The following is a 17,158-nucleotide window of genomic DNA, read 5'->3' as shown; positions in this document are numbered from 1 at the left end:
ACGACTGCTGTGAATCAAAGCTGTATTTTTTTCATTGCTACCTCTCCTTTCCAGCACTTGGTTTGGGTCCAGGGCACCCGTCCAGTGGCGATTTGGTTCTAGATACTCTGCCAGGTAATGGCTGCTGGCTGTAACTCTGTTCTCCTTTAGGTCCGGTAAATGTAGAGTGTGTGTTTGCAAATACTTGTATTTAGGTGGACAGATGGACTGATAGACAGACATACAGACTGACAGACGGACAGACAGACGGGCGGGCCAGCTGGCGGGCGGGTGGTTGAAGAAACTAAAGTATTATGGACGGATGGATGGAATGAACAAAAGGATGGACGGATGGATGGATGGATGGATGGATTGATAGATGGACTGACAGAATGAATGATGGATGGACAAACAAACAGACTGCATGAATAAACAAACAAATGATGGGTGGATGGATGGATGCATGGATGGATGGATGGATGGATGGATGGACAGACAATACTGACAAACGAAAAAGCAAACTAATTAAAACGAATGACAAACAGATGGACGAAAAAAAACTAATGAACGGTGGATGGATGGATAGACAAACAGACAGACAGAACGAATGAACGATGGATGGATGGATAGACAAACAGACAGACAGAACGAATGAACGATGGATGGATGGATAGATAGATGGACTGACAGAATGAATGATGGATGGATGGATGGATAGACAAACAAACAGACTGCATGAATAAACAAATAAATGATGGGTGGATGGATGGATGGATGGATGGACGGACAGACAAAACTGACAAACGAAAAAGTAAACTAATTCAAACAAATGACAGACAGATGGACGGAACAAACTAACGATGGATGGATGTATGGATAGACAAGCAGACAGACAGAACGAATGAACGATGGATGGATGGATGATGGGTGGACGGATGGATTGACAAAGAGACAGACAGAACGAATGAACGATGGATGGATGGATTGACAAACACAGACAGAACGAATGAAGGATGGATGGATGGATGGATTGACAAAGAGACAGACAGAACGAATGAACGATGGATGGATCGATGGATAGACAGAGAGAACGAATGAACGATGGATGGATGGATGATGGACAGACAGAACAAATGAACGATGAATGGATGGACAGAACAAAAGAAAGAAACCACCAAAGGATGGTTGGATGGATAGGCAAACAGACAGAATGAACGAATGAATGAACGATGGAATGAATGAACGATGGATCGATGGACAGACAGACAGAATGAACGATGGATGGATCGATGGACAGACAGACCGAACGAATAAACGATGAAGGATGGATGGATGGATGATAGACAGACAGAACGAATGAATGATGAATGGATGGACAGAACAAAAGAACAAACAAAGGATGGATGGATGGATGGATGGATGGATGGATGGATGGATAGACAAACAGACAGAATGAACGAATGAATGAACGATGGATTGATGGATGGATGGATTGACGGACAGACAGACAGACAGATAGAATGAATGAATGCACCAACGAATGATGGATGAATGGGTGGATGGGCAGACAAAACTGACAAACAAACAAACAAACTAATTAAACGAATAACAGACAGATGGATGGAACAAAATAATGAACGACAGCACAGACGGACCGAGACTGATGATGTGGATCGGATGTGATAGATCGAGACGCAGACGAGACGCAGACGGACGGACGGACAGACAGACAGATAGATAGATAGATAGATAGATTAGTCATGTCCACATATCTAGAAAAACATACATTTACCTGTCAAACAATCTGTTGTTCGAAATATCAGACACGCCAGGACCAGATCACTCGTCATTAGACAACGGACATGGTGCTTTCGCACACTCTATCAGTACGTATTTTAGCTTTAGACCAAATAATACATCACCAGAGTCTGTTTGTTCAATATGGAAACAACTTTTAGTAAATAAACCCTTCTGTTTTCAGGTACATCTGACAATCGTGTGCAGTCAAGCTCACCAGCAGATACAACAGGTAACTTCAGCCAAACTAGAGCGACACTGTACGCAGCTACATACTCGTAGAAATACTGCAGACAGGACTATGAAAACATCAAAACAGAACGTGTGTACTTGTTCACAGATTCATTATTATTGGATTCAATGACACATCTGGATCCTTCCTTCATAGACTACTCAGGTATGTCACTTATTTTAATTCAAAAACACCTTTATCAGGTAAGAGACTTTATATTTAGCTTATTGGGTCTTTTATTGAAAGATAACAGGGATTTGTTCACAGAAAGTATCACTAGCAACCACCCAGAACACCTTAGCATCATGGCGACAAGTTTTTAATGGGTGTCCACTCACGTTTTCTTAGGAAAATATAAAAATGTAGTTCTACCGTTTGTTCTCCACAGATGGTGGGGTGGATAATGGCGCAGACTCACCTTATATGAATGGTGAGTCCTGTTCAATAGAAAAATAGATCTTAAAATGTCCAAATGTCAGCTGATTAATCGGCCAGTACTACTTGTACTTATCATCATGATTGTTATTATGATCATGATCATAAAACCTCTTTTGACAAGCCAGCTTATTATTTACTGTCTTTTAGTAAACGGTCGTCACAAACCAGTGGCAGATGTTCAGAAAGGTATGTCTGAACATACATAAACAGAAAAGTCAGAACTACTGTATTTCATACATACACAAGAGCATTTGCTGTCTGGATTGGTTCACAGGTGACTCTCCTGGCTCCACCATTCTTGAAATGAGTATGTATAAAGCACAAAAAACTATTCAAAACACCATCATTATGTCATGTTATTAACAGACTAATAATATCTCGCAAGTGATGTATTTTCACATTTATGAGAATTCACAACTGTCTTTCTAAACAGGCGGAACAAGCCATCAGGGTGTTGTTACGGAGACACATCACACAGCTGGTACTATATCACTCGACTCTATGACATCACTGAAAGTCAACTGATTTGTGATCCATAAGTCAATGTTTATGTATCTTCCCTGGGCTAGTCTGTCTGTAAACGATGGCTTTGGGCAGGTTTACCGTATCATTGAGCTCAGTATGGAAAATATTTGTCACGGCATTCTTTTGTGCAGCCTATTTAGACAGTGCTGGGTGATATAACAGTTTTGTCTCGTAATGTTTTTGATGTGTTTGCATGAAATGGCTTAAAATTTTGAACCATCATTTTAACCAAACATACATTACAGCCAAGGATAAAACATTTTTTTAAAATTGTATAGACAGACAGACAGACAGACAGATAGACAGCCAGACAGACAGACAGACAGACAGACAGACAGATAGATAGATAGATAGATAGATAGATAGATAGCCAGCCAGCCAGCTAGACAGATAGACAGACAGACAGACAGACAGACAGATGATAGCCAGCCAGTCAGCCAACCAGTCAGACAGACAAACAGACAGATGATAGCCAGTCAACCAGACAGACAGACAGACAGATAGATAGACATATGACAGACAGACACAGACAGACAAACAGACAGATGATAGCCAGTCAACCAGCCAGCCAGACAGACAGATAGACAGACAGACGATAGATAGCCAGCCAGCTAGACAGATAGACAGATAGACAGACAGACAGACAGACAGATGATAGCCAGCCAGTCAGCCAACCAGTCAGACAGACAAACAGACAGATGATAGCCAGTCAACCAGACAGACAGACAGACAGACAGATAGATAGACATATGACAGACAGACAGATGATAGCCAGCCAGTCAGCCAACCAGTCAGACAGACAAACAGACAGATGATAGCCAGTCAACCAGCCAGCCAGCCAGACAGACAGACGATAGATAGCCAGCCAGCTAGACAGATAGACAGACAGACAGAGAGACAGATGATAGCCAGCCAGTCAGCCAACCAGTCAGACAGACAAACAGACAGATGATAGCCAGTCAACCAGACAGACAGACAGACAGACAGACAGACAGACAGACAGACAGACAGACAGATAGATAGATAGATAGATAGATAGATAGATAGATAGATAGATAGATAGATAGATGTAGTGAAAATATTGTTCCTAAATGTACAATGTTTTCCACCAGGTTTTTAATAAAAAAAGGAATAATAATATTATTTTCATTTATAGAAGGATTGCAAAACAAATACGATGACACAGACTTTATGGAACAGAAAAGCCATAAAAAGTGCTTTAGAATTACTGCAAGTTGCTTTATTTCATGTCGTCAGCAAAATTATTGCGAATTTACAGAATCTTGAATATTCTATATATCGCCCAGCGAAAAATGACCGTTTTTGAGTTTCACTCTTCGATGATTGATCAATTTGTAAATGAAGAATTTATTATTTATACCAAAAAGAAATCCCTCTTTTGTTAATGTGGCCCATGTCTGCATAGGTGACCAGCATGCTGCCAGCTCACATGTAGGTCAGTAATATCATCTTAACATCTCTGAAATATTTCAGTATAAATAAAAAATGTTCAGACCAACATGAACTCACTAAGTCAGAACAACTCGACAGATTTTCTTCTTTTTACTTTTTAGTTAGCACCCTTGATATAAATGACCATACCCTCAGCCCATATGCTGACACAACTGGTAAGCAAACCTTCAAACCATTTTTCTTCCTTAGTATAATAAACAGGGAATCTTGACAACACCGTACTGCAAGTTCATCATTTCATCACATGTTAATTGAGAATGAATTGATCCTCATTTAGATTAAATGCTTAATGATATAGGGCTTTATTTTCATGTCCACGATAGGCGCAGCGCTATGCCCTATGACTGTGCACGAAATCAAATTCAATTTTCATGAGTGCAAAGCGCAAGTGGGTGTAGGTGGGAGTGTTTGCACTATCTATGGGTGTATGCACGCAAACTGTAGGTGTATTGTATGTTAATATATTGCCGTGAAGTGCAATTTGCTATTTTTCTGAAAGCGCCAAGACATTTTAGAACCACGTCTAATCTCGGTGCAAAGTCTAAAATCAGTTCCTGCATTCACAGGTTGGGAATTCCACCAGCCGATGATATTAAAGAGCTATCGATCGCTTATAATACTAGCCATGATTTGTTGTCAGAAGATCAATGTTTATTTTGTATAGCACCTTTTCCAATCTCAAAAATGCTATACAGACATTGCTAGGGGATGCATTGAATAAAACCCATTTACACTACCAAATTCTTATGAATGGGCTGTCTTCATTTATATCGACGTTCCTTGACATGTATTGGACTATATAATAGGACACAGGCGGTGCAATCACCAGAGAAGCCAATCGTCATTAGGCTTGTGCTTGCGGATTTGCCATCCCACTTGCGCCAAGCCTAACCTATTTTCCTGGAAGCAAGATCATACATTTGAAATTCTCTATATGTGTTAATAGTGCATTTTGCCAACCTGTAGGAGGACACTAGCTAATAGATGCACTCCAAAAAATGTCTACAGCAACTTAAATACGGCCTTTCTAATTGTGTTTCTCAAAGGCCTTGACAGTGTCACAGGTGCGATCGCACAGACAGATATGGCAGGTATTAACTTTGATATTAACTATATTCCCATGAGACATCATCCTGTGTAAATTCCTGTAATAATGGTGTATCTTTAAACAGGGGCAGCAGGTGAACTGGTGACCGATGGAAACACAAAGACAGACATGTCAAGTGAGTCCAAAACGTGATGCTGAGTCTGACCAATACTAAACTTTTCCATCGCAAATCAAATAAAGCAAATATTAAATATGCATATTTCTGTTATTCAGGACATGGACAATTGGGTGTCACCGATGGAATGCCAAATTATACAGGTAAGCATGTCACACATTCGGACACATAAATCTCTCATGCAGGCGTTTCATGTGACCTGTGTATTTCTGCAAAGCAGATTCTGCGCATGCGACTGGGACTGACTTTACAGGTGAGTGACCTTCAGTCAAGAGGAAATCATGATGATGTCATGATTACCAAAGCTGCAGCGGTTTTGTCATTTTTATTGTAAATCAACAATCTGTGGGATGGATACGTTGATGCTGCAACGTTCTTGTCGGTCTTTCAGATGCTTCACAGACACAAAGCAACATAGTTCAAACAGACTTACCGGGTAAGTTCTGCTTGATTTAAGTACACCATGTTTCTTTTGGACATTCTTGAAATAACTTTGGAGTACCATCACTAACAAAAAAGTACCACAACGTACCATGCTCTTTTGGAGATATTATGGCGTTACCATGGTTGTTTGGACATGGAAGGTCCTTGGAAGTACTATGGTATTAATATCTGCCCCATGGTACCGGCACAACACTTTATTGTGAGGGTAATCATAGAGAGAACATAAATAAACATGAAACTTTTCTTTAACTTTATATTTTATATTTTCTTGAACTTCAGTCACAGGTGATCTATTTGCAGTTTCCTCACAGACAAATGCCACTGGCACAGGTGGGTGACATACCAACATAAAGACCCACTTTGTACAAATCTGCTCTTTTTCTTTATTCTTTTTTCATGTTTGACTTTTTCTAGCTACAGCTGAACCTCAAGGGACTCTCGGGGGTCCAAGTAAGTTCTTAACAAACCTGAACATATTTTTAATAGTTGTATTTCTTTGTTCAGGAGGTAATATTAGAATTAAGCTATTTGTACATAACCAAAACATGTCTTAAGTGGTTAGTCAAGGCTGCGTCAAACCTATGTCTGCTTAACTACAATGGAAGTACAATATATCTAAACAAACAAATATTTACATTTTAAGGTTACTAATTATTACAAGGTTTTGGTGCTGTTAAATGGTTTGTTCTTTTCTAATAGGCCAACCTGGTGCTACGGAACAGACACAGCCAGCTGGTAAGCTTCATTAGAGTTCACACACTTACACTTAAATCACAAATATAACCGGTCATACGCCGATCAGCCACAACATTAAAACCGCCTGCCTAATTTGTGTAGGCCCCCCTTGTGCCGCCTAACCAGCGCCAACCCGCATCTCAGAACAGCATTCAGAGATGATATTCTTCTAAGCACAATTGTACAGAGTGGTTATCCGAGTTACCACAGACTTTGTCACTTTGATCAATAATCGCTCAGTTGTTCACATGTTCACATCAACCATCAGAATGGGGAAAAATGTGTTTGTTGGTGCCACATGGGCTGGTTTGAGTATATACATCCAGTGAGCGGCAGTTCTGTGGATGGAAACGCCTTGTTGATGAGAGAGGTCGATAGAGAATGGCCAGACTGGTTCGAACTGACAAAGTCTATGGTAACTCAGATAACCACTCTGTACAATCGTGGTGAGAAGAATATTACCTCTGAATGCTGTTCTGAGATGCGGGTTGGCGCTGGTATATCTGTATATGTATATCTGATCATTTGTTTGTCCTCCATTCAAGGTCAAGGAAAAATATTGTCCATAGATTGAATTAAAAAATACTTTAAAAAAAATTGACTGTACAATTGCTGATACCTTGCGCTTCAATTTAAGTATAGACCAGACAACACGAGCACGTTTAAAACAAAAGTCCATATATATAATAGTCAAGCGGTGTCCTGTGCTGATGAACAGGTGCTCAACAGCTCTTCTCTTTTCTCTGTTTTGCTTGTTCTGTCCAGTATCAGCAGGTGAACAGTACCACACATCTGGTCAGGGTCCTGAAGGTGGGTGTGAAATTCTCTGTGCAGAAATATCGAAATGTCTTCCTATTAATGCTGAAATATCAGTTCACACATTCGGCAAGGAGAAAGAAAGAAATGCATGGCCCAAAAACATTTGATACATGTACCATATTGGCCACTTCAACAATGAAATTCGCCTCCATCTCTTTGTACAATTCGTCTCTTTCACAGAACACCCAGTGAATCCATTTCTGTGTAAATCATTCTTAAAACCGTTACTGCTTAAATTGTCGCAACAATTTGCGTAACATGAACAAATATCTGTGTTTAACTTGTGTGTATCCATGGTTACCGTAATTGTTGCAACAATTTGCGTAACATGAACAAATATCTGTGTTTAACTTGTGTGTATCCATGGTTACCGTAATTGTTGCAACAATTTGCGTAACATGAACAAATATCTGTGTTTAACTTGTGTGTATCCATGGTTACCGTAATTGTCGCAACAATTTGCGTAACATGAACAAATATCTGTGTGTAACTTGTGTGTATCCATGGTTACCGTAATTGTCGCAACAATTTGCGTAACATGAACAAATATCTGTGTGTAACTTGTGTGTATCCATGGTTAACGTAATTGTCGCAACAATTTGCGTAACATGAACAAATATCTGTGTGTAACTTGTGTGTATCCATGGTTACCGTAATTGTCGCAACAATTTGCGTAACATGAACAAATATATGTGTGTAACTTGTGTGTATCCATGGTTACCGTAATTGTCGCAACAATTTGCGTAACATGAACAAATATCTGTGTGTAACTTGTGTGTATCCATGGTTACCGTAATTGTCGCAACAATTTGCGTAACATGAACAAATATCTGTGTGTAACTTGTGTGTATCCATGGTTACCGTAATTGTCGCAACAATTTAGCGTAATATGAACAAATATCTGTGTGTAACTTGTGTGTATCCATGGTTACCGTAATTGTCGCAACAATTTGCGTAACATGAACAAATATCTGTGTGTAACTTGTGTGTATCCATGGTTACCGTAATTGTCGCAACAATTTGCGTAACATGAACAAATATCTGTGTGTAACTTGTGTGTATCCATGGTTACCGTAATTGTCGCAACAATTTGCGTAACATGAACAAATATCTGTGTGTAACTTGTGTGTATCCATGGTTACCGTAATTGTTGCAACAATTTGCAGAACAGAAGAACAAATTTGTGTAAATCGTTCGAAAAACCATTATTACTTAAATATATTACATAAATTGACAAGAGCAAATTTTGGTGTAAATCATTTAAGCCATTATAACGCAAATTGTTGCAACAATTTAAATAAAAAGTTTGCATAAAACACTTACAAATTTCTGTTTAAGTTGTTGCAACAATTTACCGTAGCAATTTTTGGCACATGAGCAGAACGAATTTCAGTGTACATTGTTTATAAAACCATTATTACATACATTTTGCAACAAATTGCGTAAAACAAGAACATATTACTGTTTATATTGTTTGAGAAACTATTATTACGTAAATTGCAACAATTTGTAGTGTCAATTTCCATGAGACAAGAACGAATTTATGTAAATTGTTTGTATAACTATCATTAATTCCGTTACACCAGGATAACAAAAATTGCTGTATAAATTTTCGCAAAACCATTACGTAAACGGTCACAACAATCTGTTGTAGCAATATTCGTAAAAAGAACAAATTTTGGTGTACATTGTTTATAAAACATTATTATGTAAATTGCTGCAACAATTTGAAGCAAGGATTTGCGTAACCTGAGGATAATATATTTCTATTTAATTCATTCATAAAACTATTACGTATACTGTCACAAGTTTGTCTTAGCAATCTTCGTAACATGGAGAATGATATTCGGTGTACATTGTTTATAAAAGCATTATTACGTTGATTGTTGCAACAATTTGCATGAACACGAAAAAAAAAATTCTGCTACCTATTACGCAAGTTGTTGCAACAATTTGTAGCGTCAACATCCGTGAGATAAGAACGAATTTCAATGTAACAGTTAATAAAATTATTATTATTTCAATTTGAAGCAACAATGTGTTAAACAAAAACACATTTCTGTTTAAAATCTTTGTAAAACTATTATTACGTACATTTTTGCAACAATTTGTAGTAAATTTACACAACAAGGAGAGCGAATTTCTATGTAATTGTTCATAAAATTATAATTATTTGAATTGTTGCAACAATTTGAGGCAAGAATTTGCATAACACAAGAATAACCAATTTCTGTCAAAACCGTTCGTAAAAACATTACGTAATCTGTCGTAGCAATTTTCGTAACGTGGAGACCGAATTTCGGTGTTCTTTGTTTATAAAACCATTATTACGTAAATTGTTGCGTAAATGATTCGTAAATCCATTATAACTTCAATTATAATAAAAATTATAATTCTGCTTAAAACATTCATAATACCATTCAGAAAAGTTCAACAATTTGTTGTCACAATTAAGAGTAGAACGAATTTCAGTGTACATTTTTAAAACTATTAATACATCTGTGGCAAATATTTGCGCAAAAACGGTTGAACTAATGATTTAAATAGAAATTAGTTCTCCTCGTATATTATTCTACCCAATGAGTTCGATTTTTATCCAAAGTTTTGGTACATTTTTAAATTTGTCATTACAAAACCATATTTTAAATGTCTGTTCTGCTAATTTGACCTGTTGACCTCAATGAACTGATCTCTGCACGTTTTGAAAGGTGCAGAAAATGTGGAACTGGAAGATACCTGCTGACTTCCACATGAAGCCGCGAGTGAAGTTTCTGCGCTACAGATTTCAGTGTACAGACCAGTCCACCTGGCAGAGGAACCATGAACCTGTCCACTAGACTATAGCTCTCGTTTGTGTGTCCATTTGTTTTATTTTTGACTATTTAAACATTCAGAGGATACTGTAAGTTAACTTTTTATTTCACCTGTTTATAAAAATGCCCTGTAATTATTGTATTCATTGGCAAGACCAAGACAGAACAAAAATTTAAATCAACTTTTGACAAATTAAGCTTAAATGACAAATATTATCTATTAAACATTTACAAAGTAAACACATTGTATAAATTCAATGGATGTTTATTCCCCATAATGTCGCTACTGTATTTTCTCGCCTAGATGTTTGAGCAATATTCTTTACAAATTGTATATTGCTAAATGTCATTTGAAAATAATCTACATTAAATTGAACAACTATTTTGAACATCAAATTCAAGTGTTCATTTTATGACATTTTTCATACTGTGAAAATTCAATACATTTTCAGGTCATTCCAAATTTCTAAAAAGTCCTAAACAAACTAGGCCAAACTGGTTCAAGGTGCTTAAGATGGTATTTTGAGTGTGGTACCTAATTTATTGCAAGGGAATATAATTAATAATCGACTGGTGGACTGCAAGCGTCTTAAAATGAAGTTCCAATTACTTTCAAAAACATTTTATTTGAAACATACCAATACACAAAGTGTTGTTCACAAGCGTAATAAAATTATTTATGTCTATTATTAATGTCTCTCTGGTTATGACAGTCATCCAATGACTAAAATGTGACTAAAAATAATCAGAATCATAAACAATTGACATTGTTCTCCCAGTTCCTCTACCTCAATGATCATTCACAAATAGTCTTGACCAATAGGCCAAGCACGTGTACAATTCTCACACATTTCAATTTGGTATTCCAATATCCAATTTTTAAGAAAAATAAGCAATGTGTTGTCAAAGCTGGTTAGGACTTGAATTATTTCACAAAGTCTTCAAATCATTTATTCTGGTTATCAATGCAAAAAAAAAAAAAAAAGTGAATAGTCGTTAAACATTACAACACTTGTGTAATTAATTCAAATGCGTATTTGAAGTTGCTTGTTTTTTGCATTATTTATATAGACCCCAAACAGTTTATATATTCAACTATATGTCTTAAGTCTCCTATTTACAGCTATTATCTCTTTTGGCTGTACTGCTTAATAAACAGCAAGAGAGGATGACTTATTTTAGTACAAGATGTTTAATTAAAATCATTTCTGAGACTACATGTGAACCCCTATCTAGCATAGTCAATGCAAACCCATCATGACTAACCAATATCAGACAATACATGAGTAACAGCTATGGCTTTGAAGACAGTGGGTGAGATGCTAGACAGGTTTATAATGTTGATTTGTTATGTCTGTGTATGTTATGTTAGTGTTTCACAGCAGTCCGACGAGACCGACTTTGTTTTACAGGTTAGGTGTGGGAATAAATTGTAGCTAAATGGCTCAATCCAGAATTGAGTGTTATTTATTTATATTTATATATTTTTTTTTTGCTTTAACCTTACTATCCATGAGACAATACAACCAGCTTTCCATTCCAAAATATATTGCAAAAAAAAGTCTCCTGGAAATTCAAAACTTGGCGCGGTCGGCGGGATGACACCCGGTCGTCAAAATGTAAAGTATGGGATAAAATTATGAATTTAACCAAACTAGCAGCTAAAACTCAAGACTGTCTGCACCACAAGCCAGACTTGAATAAACAAGGTTTTTAAAGTTTTGCACTGAAGAACTGCAAGAGAACACCTTAACATGGAGATATCATCCATTCCAACACACAGAACATGGTATGTTTTTTCTTTTCATCAGTTAAACGTTGTCTACATTTAGTTTTGGAGTTATCATACTGCTTGAATAACAAAGAAACTAAAAACTCGTCAACAAATGAAATCTTTTTTTTTTCTTGATGCAGCAATTCTATGAGAATTTAAAGGAATACTGAATTTTCACTATTGCTTTTATAGACTTAAAAGATCAGTTTTTTCCCCCAGACTAAAAGAGAAGGGACATACCAGAATATTCTTAACACGGCTACCATTGACGTGTTAAATAAATTACCAAAAACATTAAATGCCGGGAATAACATTTTTAAAACCCCACACAGACATAAATCCCTTTATAAAAGTTGCTCTCTCTCTCTCTAAAATAGTTTTGGGGTCTTCGGGTAATGTGGACTAGAAGTCAAGAAGGGAGATGGTCGGGTCATCTGCTAGTTCTGGCCCAAAATAAGAGTCGTCCTCCAGCTCCAGAAGAATGGGCAGTTCAGTCCCGGTGGTCTCAGTGGTGATGGGGTCAGGTAGAATCGCTGGCTGAGCTGTGTACTGGACCAGCTGCTTGCCTGAAAAACATTGACACAGATTTTATTTAAAAGTAAAGTAAGTTATTTTTGCACCTTTAGCGTCACCAAATTAAACTGCAAAATAATCCCCGTTTTCAAACGTCATGTTTTCATCTGCCATTTTGTTCTATTTATTGGCCAATTATTGACCAAATTAAAACCATCAGCATATCGTCATCAGCATACATAACTAATATGCTGTTGGTTCTCCGCATGCCGCCATAACAGCGCCGACCACCAAGAAATGGACTCTACAAGACCCTTGAATGTGTCCTGTGATATCTGGCACCAAGATATTAGAAGTAGATCCTTCAAGTCCTGTAAGCTGCGAGGTGGTCCAGCACATCCCATAGATGCTCAATCGGATTGAGATCTGAGGAATTTGGAGGCAAGGGCAACACCTTGAAATCTTTTTTCCTCAAACCATCCCCAGAAACAATGTGTGCAGTGTGGCAGAGTGCATTATCCTGTTGAAAGAGGCCACTGCCATCAGGGAATATGATTGGCATGAAGGGGTGTACCTGGTCTGCAACTATGTTTAGGTAGGTGTCACGTGTCAACTTGACGTCCACAAGAATGGCCGGACCCAGGGTTTCCCAGCAGAATATTGCCCAGAGCGTCACACTCCCACCACCGACTTGTCGTCTTCCCACAGTGCATCCTGGTGCCATCAGTTCCCCAGGTGAACGGCGCACACGTACAAGGCCGTCCACGTGATTTAAAAGAAAACGTGACTAGACAACCTTCTTCCACTGCTGCAAGGTTCAGTTCCGATGCTCACGTGCTCATTTTAGGCACTTTCAACAGTGGACCGGGGTCATCATAGGCACTCTGGCTGGTCTGCGGCTACGCAACCCCATATGCAGCAGGATGCAATGAACTGTGTGTTGTGACACATTCCTCCCATAACCTCATAAACATTTTCTTGTGACACAGTAGACATTCTGTAAGTTCAGACCAAATTGGGATAGCCTTCGTTGCCCTCCTGCATCGACTAGCCATGGGTGACCAACACCCTGTCGACGGATTGTGGTTTGTCCCTCTTTGAATGACTGTCAATAGGTACTCCCCACTGTTGCCTGGGAGCATCCCACAAGCCTTGCAGTTTCAGAGATACTCTGACCCAGTCGTCTGGCCATAACAATTTGGTGCTTGTCAAAGTCCCTCGTGTTTTTACTCCTGCCCATTTCTCCAGCATTCAACACGTTGAGTACAAGAACTGATCGCTAACCATCTAATGTACCAAGAACTTGACATGTGGACTGTTAGGATATCATCAACATTATTCGTTTCACTTGTGAGTGGTCATAATGTTTTGGCTCATCTGTGTATATTTAACTATTTATACTATATGTATCGCATTGTATAAAATTTATAATATTTATTTGATTGAATTAATAAAGAAAACCTATCAAAGTAAATGGAATTTCCCAAATTCACATCGGATGCATAATATAAAGTTATAATGCTCTTTCGTGACATGTAAAATGTGAGTTTTATTACTTAGAACTGCAAATACAGAAGTGTAAAAATCTTTTAGAAATGCAAAATAATCTTTTTTCCCATTTTAATCATAATGTTATCATGTTTTCCATCTTATATTTAACGTTCATTTTGGCTCTATTAAATTTTTGGGACTGTCATGTGTTCAACAGATCCAATCCATGTTAAATGGAAATTATTTATTGTCAGAACAATAAAATAGCTTTTGTACCTCATTTTTAAAACATAACTCCAAAGCAAACCAGAGATCAGATGAAAAATTAAGGTAGGTGTCAAATATCAGTATTGGCCAGATGATAAACTAATATTGGCAAACTACAACGAACACTGCAAAATATCAATAGACAAATGTTTTCTTGCATGTAAACACAAAATTGAACTTTATAAGCAGCCTAAATACCTGAATTTCTGGTATCAACAGCAGATTCTGTGTCTTTCATTGGTTCAGGTGACAGAAGGTCCTGGATCTATAATGAGACCAGAGAAATTTGATTCATAAAATGAATAAATCTAAATGTGCATTCATTAAATACTTTATTTAAGAGAAGCGGTATGCAGATGGCTTGTTAACCACTTCTAAAATGACTAAGATAACACTGATAAGACAAAAAGCCCCGATATACTTCATACGAATTCAAAAGATTAATGGGTATGAAGTGATTTAGAACAAAATCATCAGCCCACGACATCGGTGATTAGTCAACATTGTTCACGTAGAGACATTTTCCAAGAACATGTCATGCGATTGTCATTTGTTTAATTTGTCTACAAAGGAATCACTTATACTCAAATACTCTCAAGTTCCCATTCACTAGTGCCATCTGCAGCTGAACGCCATTCACACATCTGATATGCCAACTATCATTCTTTTGTCTGTATTCTTCACATTAACACCCTTTTACACGCTCATCTTTGCAGCAGTATCAGCATCATCATAAATTGCAATAAGAGTGTAAACGGCGCATTATGGCCGCGCACAGCGTGTTAGCGCATTAGCATCATGAATTCAGAATGTAAACAAGACAAATTACACATTATCTACTGCATACATATATTACTTTAAATCATCATCGAGTGGTTAAAACAGCTTTTTACTGATCAGTCAGTAAAGCCAGGTCTCCTAAGCAAACAAATTGGCCCGGTTGCTAGAAAGGGGTAGAGTCACATGGGGTAACCTGCTCATGGTCATGATTAGTGGTTCTCGCTCTCAATGGGTGTGTGGTGAGTTGTGTGTGGATCGCGGAGAGTAGCATGAGCCTCCACATGCTGTGAGTCTCCGCGGTGTCATGCACAACGTGTCACGTGATAAGATGCGCGGATTGACGGTCTCAGAACTGAGACTTGCCCTCCACCACCTGGATTGAGGCGAGTAACTGCGCCACCACTAGGACCTACTAAGTAGTGGGAATTGGGCATTCCAAATTGGGAGAAAAGGGGATTCAAAAAATGTTTTCATCGATTTATCGCAAAATGGCATGCTGTTAAACACAATGACAACGTACGTGGACTACAGGCTCATTTAACTTAAAATATTATCACATAGAGAATCAATGGATGCATCCAAAAGCTGGAAAATTTTGCTTTTAGAGTCTTTATATGGAGTTAAGATGGAAATAATGTGCATTTCAAACTGTTCTGAGACCAGTGAAGACGGACACCACACTAAAGGTTAAGCCATTCCTTAATTAAACATTTTGTTGTCACGCATGATTCTTAGGGGCTACTAGTTAGACATAAAAAAGGGAATGGACAATGCACACAGCAGTCATGCTCAGATATCAGAAGGTTAATAATGTAGGGACTAGTCGAACATATTTCTCTGTGGTAATCAATATTATGCTACAAATGGTAAATGGTCTGCACTTATATAGCGCTCTTTTTAACCTTAGAGGTTACCAAAGCGCTTTACACTGTGTCCCATTCACTCATTCACACACACATTCACACTCACACACCAATGGCGGCAGAGCTGAAAACCAAATGCTGTCGATTGAGCTGAACTTGTATTGAACAAAAAACATTTCTGCTTTCTAAATGACATCAAGACATGAATCTCTGTCGTTTAATACAAACAAAATTACAACTTTTACAAACTTACACTAGCCAGACTGTCTAGATCCACATCGGCAGATGATGATGCAAAAATCTGTAAAACACAACAATCTCCGTTAAAGATCATTATTGAGAAAACATTGATATTTTAGGGTTTTCATCTTATCTGCTTTGTATATCTGGCCTTGATTGCCTCCTGGGAAGTTCTATTCTCGAATGATCTGAAATAATAATTACGACATTATGCCCGTTGGGTGACTTTCTTCCATTTATTGATTTTTTTTTTGCAAATGTAACATGTCAGCTAAAACCTCTCATGTCTTATTAATATCTTATTTGTGGATAGCTGGCGACAAGCGACATTAGAAATGTGTCTTGAAGCCCCTGTGGTCAGCATCTTGTTCCATTACGTTATGCTCCATCTAGCTTTATTTGAACGCAAAAACATGTCCATTTACATGTATGTATTTGACGGACGCTATATCCAAAGCAACTTAAAGTATACACTTTATCAGTATGTGTTCCTGGAAATCAAACCCAAGATATTAGCATTGCTAATGCAATATTCTACCAGTGCATTGCATCTCAAAATAATATTAAACAGACCCATTATAATTCTACAAGACACAATAATACACTAAATTGGTATTTACGTCAAAAAGTGTTGAGGTGTCGAAGTTAATGGACTGAGCATTCAGGATTTGTTGAAGGTTGTCGAGTCCGTAGTCAATAGTCTCTAAATGATCAGCCAGTTCCATCCTGCTTAAAATAAAAGAGCAAAGACA

General features: G+C 37.7%; 2 protein-coding genes across 8 annotated transcripts in view; one reads left to right on the top strand and one right to left on the bottom strand.

The window, feature by feature from the left end:
• The window catches only part of si:ch211-80h18.1 (uncharacterized protein LOC555593 homolog), a 28,538-nt gene extending 17,668 nt beyond the window's left edge, over positions 1 to 10,870 (top strand). For 3 of the 5 annotated variants that reach the window (XM_052092446.1, XM_052092447.1, XM_052092443.1), the window contains 20 exons: positions 55 to 114; positions 1,803 to 1,865; positions 1,961 to 2,008; positions 2,117 to 2,173; positions 2,397 to 2,438; positions 2,594 to 2,632; positions 2,721 to 2,753; positions 2,880 to 2,927; positions 4,398 to 4,427; positions 4,546 to 4,599; positions 5,491 to 5,535; positions 5,617 to 5,667; positions 5,766 to 5,810; positions 5,888 to 5,920; positions 6,059 to 6,103; positions 6,391 to 6,441; positions 6,526 to 6,561; positions 6,811 to 6,846; positions 7,612 to 7,656; positions 10,374 to 10,870. In XM_052092446.1, the coding sequence (XP_051948406.1) occupies positions 55 to 114; positions 1,803 to 1,865; positions 1,961 to 2,008; positions 2,117 to 2,173; positions 2,397 to 2,438; positions 2,594 to 2,632; positions 2,721 to 2,753; positions 2,880 to 2,927; positions 4,398 to 4,427; positions 4,546 to 4,599; positions 5,491 to 5,535; positions 5,617 to 5,667; positions 5,766 to 5,810; positions 5,888 to 5,920; positions 6,059 to 6,103; positions 6,391 to 6,441; positions 6,526 to 6,561; positions 6,811 to 6,846; positions 7,612 to 7,656; positions 10,374 to 10,408 (896 nt within the window). In that variant the 3' untranslated portion in view covers positions 10,409 to 10,870. The remainder of the gene's footprint in view (positions 1 to 54; positions 115 to 1,802; positions 1,866 to 1,960; positions 2,009 to 2,116; positions 2,174 to 2,396; positions 2,439 to 2,593; positions 2,633 to 2,720; positions 2,754 to 2,879; positions 2,928 to 4,397; positions 4,428 to 4,545; positions 4,600 to 5,490; positions 5,536 to 5,616; positions 5,668 to 5,765; positions 5,811 to 5,887; positions 5,921 to 6,058; positions 6,104 to 6,390; positions 6,442 to 6,525; positions 6,562 to 6,810; positions 6,847 to 7,611; positions 7,657 to 10,373) is intronic. The other 2 variants (XM_052092444.1, XM_052092445.1) reach the window with 2 other exon arrangements.
• Positions 10,871 to 11,103: 233 nt separating this feature from the next.
• LOC127619572 (heat shock factor protein 1-like) overlaps positions 11,104 to 17,158 on the bottom strand; it is a 31,703-nt gene continuing 25,648 nt past the window's right edge. Inside the window, exons 11-14 of one of the 3 annotated variants that reach the window (XM_052092448.1) lie at positions 17,027 to 17,135; positions 16,420 to 16,467; positions 14,722 to 14,788; positions 11,104 to 12,818 (exon numbers count right to left, since the gene is read on the bottom strand). In XM_052092448.1, the coding sequence (XP_051948408.1) occupies positions 12,655 to 12,818; positions 14,722 to 14,788; positions 16,420 to 16,467; positions 17,027 to 17,135 (388 nt within the window). In that variant the 3' untranslated portion in view covers positions 11,104 to 12,654. The remainder of the gene's footprint in view (positions 12,819 to 14,721; positions 14,789 to 16,419; positions 16,468 to 17,026; positions 17,136 to 17,158) is intronic. The other 2 variants (XM_052092449.1, XM_052092450.1) reach the window with 2 other exon arrangements.

The sequence above is a fragment of the Xyrauchen texanus genome, chromosome 26, assembly GCF_025860055.1.
Source record: "Xyrauchen texanus isolate HMW12.3.18 chromosome 26, RBS_HiC_50CHRs, whole genome shotgun sequence".
NCBI classification, from domain to species: domain Eukaryota; kingdom Metazoa; phylum Chordata; class Actinopteri; order Cypriniformes; family Catostomidae; genus Xyrauchen; species Xyrauchen texanus.
This window is presented reverse-complemented; position numbering and strand designations above follow the sequence as displayed.